This window comes from Corvus moneduloides, chromosome 2 (assembly GCF_009650955.1).
Source record: "Corvus moneduloides isolate bCorMon1 chromosome 2, bCorMon1.pri, whole genome shotgun sequence".
Lineage (NCBI taxonomy): Eukaryota > Metazoa > Chordata > Aves > Passeriformes > Corvidae > Corvus > Corvus moneduloides.
In genome coordinates, this window is record NC_045477.1 from 15,500,783 (window position 1) to 15,520,248 (window position 19,466).

General features: G+C 44.8%; 1 protein-coding gene across 5 annotated transcripts; it reads left to right on the forward strand.

Moving 5' to 3' along the window:
• The first annotated feature begins 1,187 nt into the window (after positions 1 to 1,187).
• Positions 1,188 to 7,135, forward strand: LOC116438535. 5 transcript variants are annotated; one of them, XM_032097475.1, is made up of 3 exons: positions 1,188 to 1,819; positions 1,920 to 2,116; positions 4,637 to 7,135. In XM_032097475.1, the coding sequence occupies exons 1-3, from the start codon at positions 1,736 to 1,738 to the stop codon at positions 4,848 to 4,850; spliced, it is 495 nt and encodes a 164-aa protein (XP_031953366.1). In that variant the 5' UTR covers positions 1,188 to 1,735; the 3' UTR covers positions 4,851 to 7,135. The 5 variants fall into 5 exon arrangements, 4 of the variants coding, with proteins under 4 accessions (XP_031953366.1, XP_031953377.1, XP_031953362.1 ...); XM_032097486.1 differs by having other exon boundaries at positions 4,757 to 7,135; XR_004237800.1 differs by lacking the exon at positions 1,920 to 2,116.
• Positions 7,136 to 19,466: the final 12,331 nt, after the last annotated feature.

Here is a 19,466-nt window from a genome sequence, read left to right on the forward strand (position 1 = left end):
ATAGGATATCTGGGAGACATTCATCAAAAAGTCCCTTTTGGTATTTCTCTTCTTATTTGTAGCGGGAAATTCACAGCCAACTTGCTCCTGAGTGAATGAATAAGGTTGAAAGAAACAAAGTACAAAGTGAAGAAGGGAAAAAGCACTGGTTATCAAATAAAAGAGTTGTAGCTGACAAAGTTTAGTTAATTTTTACTAAGGTACTAGAGTCTAACAAACCAAGAACTTTCTGGTTTTCCTTGTTTAGTGCTTCTCACACATAAAATATGTGATTCTATTCACTTTTAGTCTTTTTAAGTGGGTTTTAGAATTTATTCTGATAAGGCACTATAAAAAAAATGTAAAGCATTCAGGCTTTACTAAGAAGACAACGTGTTTATGTAACTGTCAAGAACATACACCAGTAGTCATACTTGTCCCAAGAATGGAAAATCAAAGTGGTTTTTGGTTTGCAAAAATATTCCAATATCTGTACCTTGGCAAAACCAAAATCTGTTGTTCTTCCATTTTGTCAGATGAGGTGGAAAATAGGTCTGCTCATTCTTAGACGTCAAATAGCACTTTTTCTTGTGAACATTTCAAAAAGTTTAGTAAAATTATTTCATTTACCCAAATCCAATAATTAGGTAGAACAGGGTGGAAGGATGATCAGCAGCATGAGATCATGCATTCAGCATATATTACAGCCATTTGCCTCCTATAAATCCCTAGGTATATAGGAACAAACTTAAGAACCTGAAGAAATAAGTCTACTGACAAAGGAATATTTTAGGCTTGATTTGAAGTTTTCTAAATCTCTGGAGTTTATTGTGGATGCTAAAAGGCAGGAGCAGAGGAATTTTCCTGTGAAACTTTTCTTTCTCATGAGAGAGCAGTTAGAGAAATCCAGCTTCTCACAGCTTCTCTGTGAAAGCTTTCGTTCTCATGCAAACTGGATGGACAACAGTTTCAGGGAATGTAAACCATTTCTGCACCTGCAGGTTGCTGTGAGAACACTAGAATTGTTTTCAGTCTTGTGAGAATAATATTTGGAAATGGGTGTCTTACTGCTCAACCTATCACCTTCAGAGGTGGTGGGTGAATAAGCCAATCATGTAAGTTCTTTATTGAGAACCACACTATAAAAGACGAGCTTTCCATTAAACAATGTCTTAGCTCTGCTCTACTCTGCTTTGGCCGTATCATTTGACCGGGATTCATGTCGTGATTTCGCCGTTCTCTGGGGATAACAGCGACATCTGGTGACCAATCGGCGTGTACTGCAACCCCACCGACTTTGAAGGTCTCGGATGGAACGGAGTGAGTACCGAAACCGGACCTTAGAGGGTCTGCTGACCCGCGACGTGTACTGCAACTGCAACCGGACCTTACAGGATCTGGTGACCCCTCATGTGTACTGCAAACCGGACTTTAGAAAGGTGTGTGCCCCCCCACTTCGGCGGCCGCGGGACGGGACCCTCCCCGGGCCCGCGGGACGGGAGTTTCTCCCAAGCTGCAGCTGGCCTCCCTCTGGAGCTGCGCGGAACACAGACTGAGCCACAGAGCGAGTACCGGAACCGCAAACTTAGAAGGTCTGGTAACAGCGGCATGTGCTGCAATTGCGTCCCAGACTTGGGATGTCTGGCGTCCCAGCCGACGGGTACCGAAAGTATCTGGTGCTCGTCCAACGTGTATACAGCCGCTCGGACTTTAGAAGGTCTGGTGCCTTCCGATCGCATATCAGACTCTCGGAGACATGGGGCGTGCGCAGCAGCTGCCTCACCGAAGCCGTGAGATGGAACCGTGGACTGGAAAGATGGGACATAAAGACGCAAATAAGGTACTCTCTGTCTTAAAATCTGCGATAACGCTCATGGGAGCTGACAATTTTATCGCAGACGGAGGAAAAGGGAAAGGACTGCTTAATTCTGTGTCCTCAGGATGTTCTCCGACCACGGAGGGAACGAACCGTCTTTCGTCCTTCGTTCCGGGACATCCCACCCCTCCGGATCGGAGCAGCCTTCAGCTCCACCATTGCCGTCCGGCGGGGGCGGGGGGAGCTGGGGGAGTCGCGGCGGCGGCCGTTTCGGCAGAAATCGCCGCTCCGCGGGCCGATCCGCTGCCGCCCGCTTGCCAGGTGGGTCCAGCACCCGCCGCAGCCCCGGGGGCGGCTCCAGCGGGCGCAGCATCACTGCCAGCCGCGCTACAGCTGCTTGTACCGCTATTACATGGACTGCCCAGGTCGGTTCTGGCGCGCGGCCATACCGTCCCGGTCCCCAGCGGCCCCATATCCCGTAACTTTCGATCGCGTGCAAGATGAGCATGCGCAAATGTTTGAGGAGGGCCCCCCCTCCCGCCCGCAGGCGCATGAGCCAACTTTCCTGAATTCTGTCTCTATGGGGGAACAGCTCTTAGCAGTTTTGCATGACATAAAAGCAGAATTCGCGGCACTGCCAGAGCAAATGGTAGCGGCAGTTATTGCCGGGCTGCCACTACAGTTAGTCCCGGTGCCAGCCTCGGCCGTGGGGCCGGACACTCCGCGCACACCGCCGGAGACGGCCGCGCAGGCGTCAGAGCTGGCGGCTGCGGTGCCCGCGCGGACCGTAGATCCAGCTCCTGTTGCGGCCACCACCGGTCTAGCCGCCGAGGCTCCGGGCTCCGGCGCTGCCTCGCCTCCGGCCCCGGAGCCGGCCTGGGCAGAAGCGGCGCTGCCGGCCTCGGCCGTGGAGCCGGGGGGGAGGTCGGCGCCCGCGCCCCTGGAGCTCGCGCTGCGGGAGGTGGGGGCTGAGGTGATCGTGTCTGCGATGCCGGCTGTCATAACCCCCCACTCCTCCACGAAAGCGGCAGCAAACTCGAGCCACAGGATCCCGGGCGCCAGGCGCCGCCCGGGTTCCAGCCTTCGAGGTTTTACCCCCTGCCACCCCGCCCGCCGGGGCTCCAGGCTCCGGCGCGGCCCCACCTGCCAGTCCAGCGCTGGCGCGGCCGAAAGCGGCAGTGGCAGCCCCGGCCGTACGAGGGGGCACGGCCAAGCCTTCTGGCCCAGGGCCGACATGCCAGTCTCCCAGGGGATCGTTGGGCACGCTCCTGGCCGGAGGGGTGAGCAGCGTTGCCATGCCAACATTTGCTTCACGGCAGGTTGCTTAAGCAAGCCCGCAAATGCAATGCAACAATGAAACAAAGTAGTGATAATAGCACAGATGGGATGGTCCAGGTTTTTCCTGTGCAGCAGGTTTTCTCCAATTCAGGTAAGGTGGATAAACCTGAATGTTTTGTTTGGAAATATTTAGGACAAAAGAGGCCTAGAGTTAAGAGCACTCCAAACCAAATTAGAAAAAAGTGGAGAAACAAAGAGAACAGGGTTATTCTCCGGAGAAGATGCAGCAGGATAGGTCATGTTGCAGAATACTGTCAGTCTGTATTTCATGCTAATGGTCAACTTTTAATACGTTTAGGGAATTGACCAGGAATGCAAAGGGGAGTCAAATGCTTTCCCAGGGCATAGCTCCCCTGACACAGGCCTGCTATGCCAGCTTGCAGCCAGCACCTGGGAATCAGCCAGCGTGGATTTTACACAGCTGCAATAGGCATCTTAGACTCCAGTCATGCTATAAGGGTTCTTTTAGTGAGTATTCATCTCCATCTAATCTGAGTAAGTTGTTTCCTCGTAGTCACTGAGATTTTTCAGGATCTCTCTTCTATGTGACTCCGCTGGTGTATGAGGAGAACTGAGTTGATCTGATATTTTCCCACATTTGGGACACTCGTGAGCTCTCTCAATTTTTTTCTTTAGCTGCAGATACATCTCCTTGGACAGGCTCTCCAGCCGTCCCCTCTGCAGGCTCTCTTCAGTCTTTAGTCCCTCTTCCTGTTTCACCAGGTTTGCTATGGCTTTATCCAGTGCAGCTTCGTGGTTTTTCAGTGCTTCCAGAGTTCCAAGGAAAGATGCAGATACATCTCCTCGGAAATACTTAGGAGTCAAAATTCTGGATTAGAATGCACATAGAGAGGTGCAATTCTCAGATTCTGTTAAGGCTTTGAATGATGCTCAGAAGTTGCTGGGTGTCAATAATGGGTTATGTCTTATTCAAAGCTAACCACAGCACAGCTATCCTCACCTTTTGGAATTTTAAAAGGAGGACCCTGAGTTGAATTCACCTCAGAAATTGACTCCTGAAGCACGATGAGTGCCGCAGGAGGTTCGATTGGCTGTTTCTGCTCAACAGGTTTATCAAGTGGATCTCAGGTAGCTTTGAGTTTGGTCACTGATAAATACTCAAGCTCGAGTGCATTCTTTGCATACACAAAGCTACACTAAATTGCCAGGTTTCATAACAGAAGGTAATGCTTGGGCTGACACTCTGGCTAGCCCTGCATGGCTAGCTCCTCAGCCTGATAAGATTGCATAAGCTAAGGCATTGCAAAAAGGTTTATTCACACCTTCTCCTCACTTATGTGGGCATCCGCTCACACTGGAGAGAAAGGTCGTGATATCATTGCCCATTGGAAACTCGCTTTTGTGATCTTGGGTGTACGTGCTTCTGTGAAAACTGATACTGGCTTTGCCTATGTCTCTCAGAAGACACGGGGAAATAATCATTTTACAGTGCTACCAAATTCAAATAATTCTGTTATTTTCAATTATTTTCTCTCATTGCAGTCTGCAGGCAAGATGCACCTGCCTCAAGCGAAGGTCTGGGTACAGGACCTACTCAGTGAGAAGTGGGAAGGCCTTTATAAGCTATTGCTTGGTGGCGTGGGTATGCTTGTATTCCCACAGATACTGGGATATGATGGCTACCTACAAGATGCATTCGCTCTGGCCTGCAGCACCAGAAGCAGAACAGGCGACCACCAAGGCAAGCTTCAAATGATGACCAGAATGCAGATCATCCATCGAAGGATCCCTCTGATGATGACCAAGATGTCAACCATCAGCCTGGTCCTTCTACAAGCAGAGACTGTATTTCAGAGACTGAATTTTATGTTATTGAGTCAAAATGTTATGCAGAGTATTAGAGCCCTTAAGGCTATCTAGAAGTAGTAATTGATGTAGAACCCTCAAGGTTATTTAGAATTAATGACTGGATGTATAGCTGGGTTCGCTAAATGTATTTCTCATGGCATTGCTGGAGAATCCCTCTGCCTGCCTTAAATCAGTATCTGGTTTAGATTCTGTTTGGTAACTGGCCACTACCAAACAGACTCCTTATGCTGTGTTTGTTCTCCTTTGCAAGGGATCCTGCAGAGGATTACAAGCGCGACCTTTTTGGTCTCAGACAAAAAGGGGGAACTGTGGATGCTAAAAGGCAGGAGCAGAGGAATTTTCCTGTGAAACTTTTCTTTCTCATGAGAGAGCAGTTAGAGAAATCCAGCTTCTCACAGCTTCTCTGTGAAAGCTTTCGTTCTCATGCAAACTGGATGGACAACAGTTTCAGGGAATGTAAAACCATTTCTGCACCTGCAGGTTGTTGTGAGAACACTAGAATTGTTTTCAGTCTTGTGAGAATAATATTTGGAAATGGGTGTCTTACTGCTCAACCTATCACCTTCAGAGGTGGTGGGTGAATAAGCCAATCATGTAAGTTCTTTATTGAGAACCACACTATAAAAGACGAGCTTTCCATTAAACATGGTCTTAGCTCTGCTCTGCTCTGCTTTGGCCATATCATTTGACCAGGATTCATGTCGTGATTTCACCGTTCTCTGGGGATAACAGCGACAGTTGATTTTTAAGTTTTGATAGAATAATGGTGGAAATAAAAGAAAATTTTTTTGGAAGATATATTTATGGAGAGGTTCTAGGACATAACTGCTATTAGTTAATAAATGACTGTTTTTCAACTCGGAAGATCTCTTACAGTCCTCTTTCCTAGATCTTTGACTATACTTTATGGATCAAAGGAACTATTAACTTTTTTCTTTTCTTTCCTGCAATGAAAATATGGCAGAAGCCGTATACAAAAGCCTGTTTACAGTCTAAAGAAAGAAAAAGTTCTATCAATAAACTTGAATGTAAATGTTTCCATTTTCTGTAGAATTGCTACTTATTGCAAGAGTTTTGATTACTTATGTGGACAATATTTTCTTTTGCAGTTGTGCCATTCAAAGAATTCCTATGGCACCAATGCAGAAATGATACAAGAACTGTAAATACAATTTGGGTACTGTGGTGGGTTGAGACTGAGTTGATGGACGAGTTCCTAAGCCAATAGCGCTTCTAGCGATTTTGCATATTTAAAGGCAGCACAAGTGCGGGAATTTCCTTTTGTTTCCGGCTCTCCTGCTGGGAGGCGGGGGGAGGCCTCCAGGCCTCTGGCCCAGGCTGGACTCTTTTTCCCCCTTTCCCCTCCCCTCCCCTGGTGCACCAGCACAGACCCTGAGTTGCTGCAAAAAAACCACCCCGGAGCCACAGGCAGCTAAAACAGCCGGGGACTGCCACACAGCTAAAACCACCCAGTGTGGCTTCTGGGGACCAGTGAGGCTTCCCCTTCCCTCCAAGCAGAGCTGGCGGAGCTGATGGGTGCCCCCTCCCCCAGCCAGCACACCTCACACCGAATCAAAAGGAATATCATATGTAGCCGGTGAGGACATCTTCTCTCCCAGGTCAGCGAGAAAGAAAAGTAAAGCAAGTCCCATGAGGGAGAAGAATATGGCGGCTCCAAGGTCAGGAAGAAAGAGGAAGTAGTCACATAGGGAAAAAGAGGCAGAGGTGCTTTTTTTTAGCACGTAGCTTAAAAATGCTTTCTGCAGGCTGTAGAAAAAAATTGTCATATCACAAATTGTATTGTCTCTTTAACCCATTTGAAGTATATAGGGAGATGGGGAATTCACGTGCAGCTTATGAAGATATGAAAATGCCTATGCCAGGCTATATAAAAGCAGTGAAAAGGTTTTAGAGATTGTGAAGAAGAGAGCCTTTGTTTTCAGGTCATAATAACTGATCCTTAAAAGATTAAATCCTAATCCTTAAAAGATTAAAACCCTATGTCTACTGGCCCATGACTGCAGTATAAATGAACTGTGGGATTTTCATGGGAGAGATGTTTTTCATTGCAGCAGATTTGTTTTGGGCAGGACTGTTGCTGGTAACAGTTTGGAAACCACGTTAAAGCAGAAGAAAACTCTTTTTTCCTTAAATATTGGAGAGATTTTTAAGAACTGCAGCGCTGAGCAAATCCCATGTTTTGGTTTTTTTCCCTTGTGCAATTTCGGTGGGAAGGAGGGGGTGCTGGAAGAGAGGGGAGTTTTGCTTTAATCTCTTATTAATTTTTTTTTGTTACTTTTAATTCTGTTAGCAATAAACTTCTTTTTACAGCAACTGTTTAAGCCTGAACCTGTTTTGCCTTGCAGTTTTCTAGTTTTCCTCAATATTCTCTATTTCCCCTTATGCAAAATAACAGATTTTGTGGGGCTTGGCGCTTAGCCAGCTAGAACCACAACAGGTACCAACATTCAGATCAAGTCAGAAGTAAGCAGTAGGGCAATGCTTCACATCTGCACAGCTGCAACTATACTGCAGAAAAAGAAGCACATATGAGGGCCATGTCCGAGCTCACTCCTTTAGCAAATCTGTACCTGACTGTGGCCTCCAAACTGGGAGAGGAGGTCTAAGTGCTTAAGTTTCAAAACACCCTCCAAGTATAGAGGCTTTATTAATATCCAGCTTACTAAACATGCAGGAAAGCACATCATTAAGCAACTACTTCAATAAACACTATCAACAAAGACTAGTTTTCCACTAGATTTCTGTTCAATTTTGAAAGAAACATAGGAAGACTTTAGTGTGAACGCACACACTAAAAAACATCAAAGAAGTAACACAAGAGATGTTTTGAGTGCCATAAAAGCTTCACATGCATTTATAATCTCTCCTATTCCAAAATGTTATGTTTATAGTGCAGTGATTTTTTTCAGTAGCAAACCGTGGCTCATAACTTGCATCTGTCCATTTCCATGACATTCCATAAGTTCTTGAAATTTTTGCTGCTGTCTTTTCATTTGAAAATAATAAAAATGTTCAGTTCAGAGGAAAGGGAAGAAGGGGAGAGAGAAGGAACTCACAAAATCAGTATAACCATACTGATTGTCCAGTATTTTTCAAGGAAGATTTTCTCAGGAGACAATCCATCTGGAAAAAAAAAAAAAAAGAGAAAAAGAAAAAAATATATAACCAAAAAATTATTTCAAATTATGTAGCCCAGGACAAGTATATTGCAGCTACAGACAGTTTTACAGTTTTTACATCTTCTATGTCTTCAATATAGGAGGGATAGAGAACTGTCGCTGTATGACCTTAGAACACACTCCTATTTTACTATTTTATTTTTATTGTGGTCTCATTGACCACATAACTTTGGCATGGAAGTCACTGCCCAGCAACTCTCAAGGTTCTCATCAGGGAGTTCTCACTGATCAAAATCCCTTGGGACTCTAGGTTAGTCATCCCAGGACACTTTGGAGAAAGAGTAAGAATGAAGGGCAAGATTTTTAATATAACAGTGAAGTGATGAACAGTAGGAATTTCTTCTGAAGTTTTATTATCATATTAAGAATAAAAACAAGCATTTTTGCCTGACTTCAGGCTGTTTCAGTCATTCCTCCTTTGTACCAAGGATCAGCTCCTTCACCAAGCATAGCCATATCTAAAATGGTGCTGCCTTAGGCCATTTCACTTGTACCACAAGGGTTCCATCCTTTCCCTTCAGTAAATATCTCCTGGTATTGTAGACACTTGCAAAGGTTTCCATTCAAGAGAAATACAGCTGAGATTCAGACTAAAGGGCCCCGATTTCCTCTTGATTGGGGCCCAATGATTTCCATATCATAAGACAGGCACTTCTTTCTTTGGTACATTCAGCAATGCATTTTGCTGCCTGGCTAAAGTCTGGGCACACATTCAACTTGTAGCACCAAACTGACACAGAAATAGATTTTTTTGACACCATTAGTTCTCAAGAGTAATTTGACTAAAAGATAAGAGGCAATTATCTTTCAGTTCAAAAGCAGAATGTCATGAAGCACGTTTAAATAATTCTGTCATATGCAACTGAATGCCAGTCTTGAAACTGAATAATTTAGGCATTCTTCTACTAGTCATTCTGCCTTAATTTTATTGTCATGATCTCTGAATGCATTTTTAAATTGATTAACATATATTTTACATTAGTTCCCTTTCTAAAAATCTTGGACTGAAATGAGAATACAACCTTTTTTTTAACAAGCTCTTAGACTGTTAGAATTGTCTCTTACTTAGAGTTTATAAGGTTATAAGGGCCTTTTATATTTAAACTACTTAAATCTATTTAAATATGTCATCAAAGTACATATAATATACTAGTCTTCTGAGCATTTTAATAGTGTTGCAATTAGATTTTAAAAATACATGCAGATTGGACCCAAGATGTTTGTGTTATTTTATCACAGTTCTCTGAGCATCTCTGCTGTCCAAGTTTTAAGTTTGAAGGGTTTACAGGATATTCTGAAGAGACACAAAAGAAAAAGCTTATCACAAAAAAAAATAAAAGTGCCATAACACAGGATTATATGAAATGTGTGGATTTCATTATCTTAATGGTACCTTTGATTTTCCCATCATGAAACCACAAAGGATATGCTTCCAGTAGACTGAAGGGATCCTTACTGGTGTTCTTTCCGAAAGGCTCTGCTAATTCATCCTAATGAAAAAGGCATATTCCCTTCAAAAGAGAAGTAGCATAATACCAAGGAACTGGAAGTTATGATTTACCCTCATGAGACCCTGTGGGAAGCTCCTGGCAGAAATTGAGGCCCCGCAGAGAGAGAAGTCCACACTGGAATCAGGTTTGCCAGCAGGATTTGTGACCCCACAGGGGACCCACTCTGGAGCAGTCTGTTTCTGAAGGACTGAAACCCATGGGAAGGACTCACGTTAGAGAAGTTCATGGAGGACTGTCTCCTGTGATTGGGACCCAGTGCTGGAGGAGGGGAAGGGTGTGAGGAGTCCCAGCACTGAGGAGAAAAGAGTGTTAGAGACAACATGTGTGACTGCAGCCTCCATTCCCCATCTCCCTGTGGAAGAGGTAAAAAAACCTAGGAATGAAGTTGAGCCCAGGGAGGAGGGAGATATAAGGGGAAGGTGTTTTAAGATTTGGATTTATTTCTCATTATTCTACTCTGATTTGATTGGTAATAAATTCAACTATTTTCCCCAAGTCGAATCTGTTTTGCCCATGACAGTGACTGGTAAGGGACCTCTCCCTGTCCTGATCTCAACCCACAAATGTTTTGCTGTATTTACTGTCCCTGTCCAGTTGAGGAGGGGAGTGATAAAGCAGCAATGGTGGTACCTGGCATCCAGCCAGGGTTAACCCACCACAGGCCCATCCATTATCTGACAGTCCTAGAAATCTTTGAATTATTCTAAAATAGCAAAGACAGAACCTTGTCCCAAAGATTCGTAGCCTAAGTGCACAATCTAACAAAGGTCTTTTTTTTGTCTTCTAATGAATGAACGGGTGTCTATTGAAGCATCCAGTGAAATTAAGACACATACACTTACAACTAAAAAAATCACCTGGAAGGAGGAAAAGCATTAGTGCTTTAAACTCTGCTTAATGCTTCACAGAAGGATTCTGGCAAGAGTTTTTAGAAGTAGAGAGCACCTGTTTACAAACCCATTCTTTTAACATACTGCCTTTCAAAACCCCTGGGTCCATAATGCCGTGTGAATACGATATCTAATAAACTGTAATGGAATTCTGCATAAATAGAGGGTTAATGTTGTTGTTGGCCTATTCTCTAATCTCAGTTCAGTGTTTCACACAGCTTGGTTATCAAAGGTTGCAAATATTGTTTCCCTATCCTAAACTTTTCATGCAATGTACACCTCTCACAGAACTGCTCTATATGCTTGGATACTAATTCAAGTTTATATCCTTATTTGTTTACATAGACATACAAAGGGAAATAGCTAAGAAAACGTCTCTTTTTTTTTTGTTAAAATATTTATAGGAATGAAAGCTGATGAACTTGAAAATCAATCCACACCTGCATTTTCAGGTAATCAGTTTTGAAAATTAAATGCATAGAGAAAAAAATACATAGGGAAGAAGGAACATGTAAATCTATAGAGAGATGAAAACAGTCAATTTGAAAAAAGAATTCCTACTACCAAAAACAAAGTTCCTTGACAGAATAATTAGAATAAAATCACCTATATGATCTACTTCAATGTCAAAAAATATTAACTCTGTCCGTGAGAAAAATTTTAGCTTTTTTCCAAACTTAAAAATGCAAATCATACAAACTAAGTCAGAAAATTCAGAGAAGTAAAACAAAAGATGTGCTCCCCTCACCTGCTAAAGCAACAGAAATGCAATTTATTTATAATAATGTTAATCAAAATCCATTTCTGAAACCTTTTTTTTAAATGAAGTTATTAGTCAGAAGTGAAGAACTATCAGAAGTCATGGGTGTTTATATTCATTCATGATTTTCTGATACTTCTCATGAAAGATTCAGAGATAACTCAGTGTCCGGCCCAAATTTCAGTAATTACATTCTGCCTCTTTAGGTTGCCAAGTACCACTGGCTGCAGCTGAGCTCTTGTTACAATACATACGAGTGTGTCAATACGGCTGGAGTAAATGATATGGCATGAATTTATATTTTAATCTAGGAAAAACCTCTAGGAGGCACAGCATTGTTTAACTAGGTTCTGTCAGTACATACTTTGAGATTCAAGCTTCCATAAGACAAAACCATAATTGGAGCTGGTTGCTTGCAAGATATGCATGTCAGAATGCTGTGGTAGAGGAATATGAGAGAAAGGAAAATGAAGAAAAGGTGGAAGCGAATGTGTCACCTTGGGTGAAAAGGAAAAGATGGGGGTGGAATATTGGGCAATTCTTACATCTGCCTGCAGAGAGAGGGATTTATTAACTTCCTTTCCATAGAGGTTTTAAAAAAGGAACAAACAGAAAAACAGTACTGTGTGGAACAACAGTTCTGCCCAGACAAAGATATATTTTATATCACATGTGGCTGATGAGCCAGCAAGCTTCAAGTCATTACACATTCAGAATTGTAGTGGTTTGGTTCAAAATATCTATTACTTACTTATTTTCCTTCTGTGAGATAAGAATTAGGAGAAAGCAAAGCAGGCACAAAACTTAACAGTTGCAGTACAAAGAAGGAGTTTTGTTACTACTAGAATTAAAAGTAAAGAGAAATAACAAGAAATTAAAGCAAATCCCCTCCCCCTTTCCAGCACTTTCCTCCTTTTACCCAACTCACACAAAGGGTAACAGAACATGGGATTTTAGTTGCAGTTCTTGATTAGTCTCTTTCATATGCTTAAGGAAAAAAGGGTTTTCTTCAGCTGCACATGGTTCCCAAATTGCCACCAACAGCAGACCCGCCCGGAAAGAAACAATCTGCTGTGGTGTAAAACTAATCTCTTCCATGAAAATCTCACAGTTCCTTCACACTGCCAAACATGGACCATCACATGGGGTTATTAATCTTTTTAAGGATGAGTTACTTTGACCTGAACACAAAGGCTTTATTTTGCCACAAGTCTCTAAAAAGCCTTTCAATGCTTCTATGTAGCCTGGCATAGGCAGTCTTCACAATTTTCACAGGCCACACGTGAATTTTTCATCCCCCCATGTATTTCAAATGGATTAAAGAGACAAACAGTTTGTGATATTACAGTTTCTTACTACGGCATGCAAGAAGTTTTTTAAGCTACATGCGAGAAACGCGGCACCGCCCTCTTTTCTCCCGTCGCCATGTTCAGCTTCGTCTCATGTGACTCACTTTCTCTTACTCTCTGACTCTGAAGCCGCCATGTTGAAGAGTGTTCTTGTTCAGGCTTTACGGTGGAGAAAGCTTCGGTCCCTTTGTGCTGCTGGCTGCATGGTGTCTTCTTCAGTTCAGGGCGAAGTGTGCTGGCTGCAGACAGGAGGCTATGCCAGCTCCTGTTGGCTCCGCCGGCTCTGCGTGTGGAGAGGAAAGGGACCCGCCGGTCCCAGGAAGCCGCGCCGGATGGGTTTAGCTGTGCAGCAGTCCATGGCTGGTTTTAGCTGCCTACGGCTCTGGGACAGTTCCCCCCCCCCAGTGGCCCAGGAGCTGTGCTGCGGAGTTGGGAAAAGGGGAGGGGGGCAGGGACCCCAGCCCAGCCCAACCCAGTGGAGCCCGGAGGCTCCGAGGCCCCCTCCACCTTCCTGCAGGCGAGCTCGGACAAAAGGCAATTCCAGCCTTTCCGTGTGGTTTAAATATGTAAATTGTGAGAAGCGTCATTAGTCTAAAAGACTGTCCATCAACTCAGGTTCAACTCACTACAAGAATAAAGAATGTCAGTGGAAAAAAAAGCTTTTCAAGTACATAATGTAGGACTGCGTAACTTCTAAGTCACTCATCTTCCACCAAATGAAGGATATAATAAGCATAAAGTACAAGTCCCCTATCCAACATTTGTTGTTTTCCTACTCTGCATCTGTTAAATACAGTTTTCATTTGTCTAAACACATTCCAAGAGAACTTGTTTTGTTTGTGATGGGGGACAGGAGATTATAGGAGCAAAATTTCAGGCATTTTGATGCCTGAAGTGGCCACCTAAAAACAGAGACTAGACAAGAATAAGGGAATAAAGGTAGATATTTATTTGAAAGGCCTTCAAAGGTACACCCTGGGGAGGCCAGAGGCTACTACCAAAAATGGACCCCAAGATGGACGACAGGTCACAAGTTCTTCATGCTTTTATAAGTTAGGTTCATTTGCATATTAGGGTTAATTCTCCAATTAAAGCTTCAGTTAATGATGTAATTTCCCCAAGCTTGCCTCCCCTTTAGAGATTTTTAGTTTATACTTTTTGGGCCTAGGACAGTCTGAGTGTCCTTGGAGAGCAGGCCTGGAGAAGCTTTGTTATATCTACCTAGCGTGAGAGAGCAGAAGTTAACAGGCTACAAGAAACTTCAGAGTTACACACTAGGCAGTATAGGATTTGAAAAATATGAAAGTTAAATCTAAGGCATCATTTTGTTTTGAATCGTTTTGGTATCAAGGTGTCATGGGTTAGCAAGCATAGTCCCAGAAGTGATGTCCTTGCCAAGGGGTGCTTACAGCTTCCTTTGTGACCTGAGAGAACCTATCAGCTGGCCAGTTTGAATATGGACAATTCTTTAAGCCACTTAAAGTTGTGACCGCCTCTGTGATCCACACTTAAGAATAGAAACCCTGAGGCAGAGGCTCTCTCTTGTTTCCGGTGCTGGGACAGGTGGCTGTGGGCCCCGTGTGGGGGCCAGTGGGCCTGGCCCAGGCCCTGCTTGGGCCAGGCCTGGCCAGGCCACGGCTATCCTGGAGCTGATGGGCCCTGTTCCACCCGTGGAACCCCCCCACAGCCCTGCTGTGGGCAGTCGGAGCGGCTTGGTTCCCCCCCCCTCAACTGCGATAAGCCACATTCCAGCTGCAAGGCCGAGGTGAGATTAACCCTTTTAGTGCTGTGAAGAGCTGAAAACCTGAGGGAAGAGAAAGAGGAGATGCTTAAAGCTGAAATTCTGTTGTGAAGCTATGATATGTCAGAGAACCCATTGTAATTTCATGAAGATATGGGGGATGGAGTGTTCAATTTGTGCTTGTTAGCAAAAGCACCTGCACTGAGATAGGCAGATGCTGACGCAGCTGTAATTTCATGAGAAGTTTGGACAGGGAGAGATGGAAGCGATGAGGACTTTTGCTCCAATGGGAAAGGAGAAAACCTCAGTTCCTAGACATGCTCCCAGAGATAGTCCTAAAGGTGAAGATGAGGAAGACTGTCGGGGGCCCTCCCCCCCTGCCATGTAGCCCTGGGAGAGGGGCCCTGAGGGGACAGAAACGGGGTTTCCCAAGCCCCTGGTCAGCCTCGTTCCCCATTGGTTGGTTTGTGTTTCACTGTGCAGGCAAGGATCCTCAACCCAGACTATGAGACTGGCAGAGCTCTGGCTATGTGGCTGGGGAAATAAACATCTCTGAAACATCTACCAAGAATCCATCCATATATATTTCTTTTCCACGGGACTCCTGGTTTGATATAGGCGTGTCACAGTAATCCCTGCTGTAACAAATGGTGGAGAATTGAGAGCAGAACGATCCCCAATCCCTAAGCGACTGATTTGTGTGAGTAAACCCTAGAAACTTTGGATTCCTCTTCTTGGTTTTGTTTTGCTATTCCATATCTAAGCTATGGAAGAACCGTGGGAAGACTCTTGGCTTTCAGAGCCGCATATGGACATTTATCTTAAACTTAAAATGATTCTTGAACAACAATTTGTAAATTTTAGCTTAATTCAAGCTCAAAAAGAACTGAAACACTTCCTGGCATGGTTGTTTAAGAACTTTTTCTATGTTTCTTGGGACTTAATTCTTACCAAAGACTTTTGGAACACCGTTTGGACACAGTTAAATTCTGAGTCAAAAGATATGCCGATGAAAGAATATTTTCGTGACTATTATTTAATTACCGAGACTGTTGAGCGATGTCAGCTGTGTCCTGGTGAAGGGAAGCGTGCCTCAGGGACCGTGCGGCCTCAGCCACATGCACCGACCGCTCTGCAAGCAGCAGCGAGGCAGTTCCCATGCGCGGGCGGAGCCTCGCGAGCCGCAGTGTCGGTGGTGGAGCGAGGGGCAGCGGGAGCAGCACGACCCAGCGGTGCCCGCCCTGCCCCGCGCAGTGCATGGTGGAGCAAGCCCCATGAACGCCCAACCGAGAGGGGCGGCATGCGGGCGGCGGCTGCCAGCAGCAGAGTGGAGCTGGGGCCCAGCCAAAACGCTGGCTGGAGCAGGGTGTGGGGGAGTCGTCGCTCGGGGGCCCGGCCGAGACATGGCTGCAGGGCCTGGCAGCGTCAGCGAAGCTGCGACCAGAGGAGGTGACGCACGGAGAACTGAGCAGCACGGCCCGGCCCAGCCTGCACGGCCCCGAATGCGACTCTGGGAAGGGCGCACAAGCACAAGCAGCCCTGACAATTCCAACATGGGAGCGACCGAAAGAGAGAGCAAAGACACAGCGAGACAGAAAACAGCAGCCACTCGGAAAAAGGAAAATACCATTGTAGCTAAGATTTTAGGAATAGTAAAATGGTACAATGTTAAACAAAATTATGGTTTTATAATGAGATGTGACAACCAACAAGACATATTCATTCATAGAACTGCTATTAAAAAGAATAACCCTGAAAAATGCATCCCAAGCTTGGGAGATGGAGAGGTGGTGGAATTCAAAATTATACAAGGTAGAAAAGGGTTATGAGCATCGCAGGTCACTGGGCCTGATGGTGTTCCTGTAAAAGGCAGTATATATGCAAAAAATCGTAGTCATGTTAGACAATATCTCCATTGTAAGCCCCCCCTACAGTCTCCCTTTCCTAATCCCACCTTTCCCTTTTACCCTATGTCCTATTACCCCCAGTGTATTCCCAATCTGTTTTTTCATCCATGGTTTCCCTCACAAAACCATACCTTTGCCAATTGTTTCCCCAAAAATCCCTTTCCAATGCCGAGTGGGGGATGAAAAGGGGAAGGGAAGAAATTAAACCCTCTCCTGCCTCAGTTTCCCCACAAAGCATGCTTGGAGAGTCCTGTCTCCCTTCTGTCAGCCCTAAGATGTTCCAGAGAATCTGTTTGGACATTCAAAGACTCAGGAAGGTGGCTTGTTTTGTTTTGAAACTGTTCTTGTTTTGTTTATCCAGTTGTTTTCAATGTTAAGTTTTACATCTCTTTTGTTAAAAATAAATGGATGAAATGTCGGGGGCCCTCCCCCCCTGCCATGTAGCCCTGGGAGAGGGGCCCTGAGGGGACAGAAACGGGGTTTCCCTGCCCCTGGTCAGCCTCGTTCCCCATTGGTTGGTTTGTGTTTCACTGTGCGGGCAAGGATCCTCAACCCAGACTGTGAGAGTTCCTCGGCAGAGCTCCGGCCATGCGGCTGGGGAAATAAACATCTCTGAAACATCTACCAAGAATCCGTCCATATATATTTCTTTTCCACGGGACTCCTGGTTTGATATATGCATGTTACAGTAATCCCTGCTGTAACAGAAGACCCTTTGCTCCCAGGGAAGGAGAAGGGCCTCTGTTCTTAGAGATGTAATGCTCCCAGAGATGGGTCAAGAGAACTTTTGTTTCTGAACGGCTCAACCTTAAAATTATACCCCAAAAAACTTCAAGAGTGGACCCTCAAAAGCAGTTGCGGGAAAAGCTGCAAGTTGGGGGAAGGGACTCACATGCGAGCAGAGAGACTCCTCTTCCTAAATGGACTGAACAAAGTTATTTGGAAGTGGGCGGCTGTCTCGTTGTGATAATGTGTTCATAGCATGAGCAAGAAGAGACTCCTCTTCCTAAATGGACTGAATAAGGTTATTATGGAAGTGGTAAACAGACTGAACATCTTAAGGGTTGTCTTTTTACATTGTCAGTGAGAGAAGGGAGGAAGGTGGGGGGAGGAGAAGAGTTCTTTCAGGTGTGGTATAATTTTTTTTCCTCTTTTAGGTCTGTTAATAAACTTCTTTATATTCTTTCAAGTTTGGTGCCTGCTTTGCGTTTCTCCTAATTCTTATCTCACAGAAGATAAACAGTAATGAGTATTTTGGACCAAACCACTACACTAAATTGGTGTTTCCGCCCGGTTACAAAACCAACCTGCTACAGATCTTAAGATTCATTTTCTGGTATCTCTCTGAGGGGAAGAATTCCTATGCTTACTCTTAATGGACTCCAGAGATAATTCAGTATCATCTCAAAATTGCTTAGTCTGTTCTGAAATGGATTATCCCTCCAACAATTTTAATTTAGAAAACTGATATTTATCTATCGGCAGGAAGGAATCATCCTTAAACATCAGCAGTGCCAAATGTGTGGATGTATTGGCATTAACAGAGATGGTATAGGAGACTATATCACAACATTGAGGCCAAACTATAGAGATGTGATGTTATAAAACACATAGCAAGGGTACTACAGGCAAGTTCAAGTCTGTTCAAAGGACTTTTCATGAAGTGATGTCCGCATTAATGCATAGGGTACAATGGTTCCTAGAGAAATCAGCAAACTAAAATCTAGAACATGTTCTCTGCCCAGCACTAGAAATTATTCAGAAATACTATTGAACAGCAAGTTCTGCAGGCAGGACCCAAATTTGCCTAGCAACCAATCACACCCCAGCCAGGATGTCTAAATCTTTGTTTTGTATATGCCAGACAGTATATTTTTCACAGTCATCAACTAGTGTTGTATGTAGGATCAAAGAATCCTAAAAAACTTGAGTTGGGAAGCTTACTCTGTAGGTCACCCAGTTTAACTTCCTGCTCAAAGCAGGACAAGCTTCAGAGGTTGCGTATGAGTCTCAGATCCTGCTCCAGACAAGTCCTGACTATTGTCAAGGACAGTGACTATTTATCTGCCCTGCACCACCAGTGTCAAGGTGTCATGGTTTGACAATGTCTAAACACCAGGCACCCATGACAGTTGTTTGCTGACCCTCTCCTGCTATCGTTGGGTAGAAGAGAAGGGGGGGGGAAAAAAATTAACAATGGGCTCATGAGTTGTGATAAGGATGGGGAGAAAATACCTTAAGGGCAGAAAAGGTTCAAATTTATTATTAACAGAGTCAGACGAGGATAATGAGAAGTAAAATAAGCCTTCAAAACACATTCTTTTCCCCCAGCCCCTCCCTCTTTCTCACTGACAGCACAGGGAGACAAGCCATGGGGGGTTTTGGTCAGTTTGTCACCTGAGATCTTTTTCAGTTCACTCAGGGAGAGGAGTTTTTCTTCTGCTGTGCTGTGAATCCCTCCCACGGACAAAACAGTCTTCCCAAAACTGTTGTGGCGTGGGTCACTCGTCCACAAGGTGCAGTCTTTTAAGGATAGGCTGCTCTAGTTTGGAAGCAAGGGTCCTCTCTATCTCTAGAAGCAGGGGCCCTCTCTCTCTATTAGGGTCTCCCACTGGATCACAGCCCCCTCCGGCATCCACCCATTCTGGCATGAGCACTTTTCTCTCGGGCTGCGAGTGGATCTCTGCATCTCCCGTGGATTTAATGGATTACAGGGGGACAGTTTGTTTCACCATGGTCCTCACCACAGCTTACAGAGGAATTTCAGCTCCGGTGCTTGGAGAACCTCTTCTCTCTTTTTCTCCACTGACCTCGGTGCCGTCATGTTGTTTTCTCTTACATGTCCTCATTTACTCCTGCTTTCTATATAGAAGAAAAACTGTTCCCCATAGGTACCACTGCCAACAAGTTCCACCAATTCAAAGATTCTTGCAGCATCCCACAGCACCAAGAGGTTGAGTTCGTCTAGGTTCCACGTTGGGGAGTCACTCACCATATTTCCGCTGCTGGCCAGGTGGCCTCACCACCACCACACGGGCAGTGGTGGCTGCCATGGCTCTGGCATTATTTAATGCCTCTCTTCATGGGGGGCTTTGGAAAGGAGAAGCCGCCGCTGCCACCCCTACCCCTGCCCCTGCCCTTCTGC

Excerpts from the sequence above, each read along its gene's own strand:
- LOC116438535 (XM_032097471.1), top strand. The coding sequence starts at position 1,736 with ATGGGGCGTGCGCAGCAGCTGCCTCACCGAAGCCGTGAGATGGAACCG. Across the intron at positions 2,117-4,636 it reads CGCTGCCGCCCGCTTGCCAG|TCTGCAGGCAAGATGCACCT; the intron begins GTGGGTCCAGCA and ends CTCTCATTGCAG.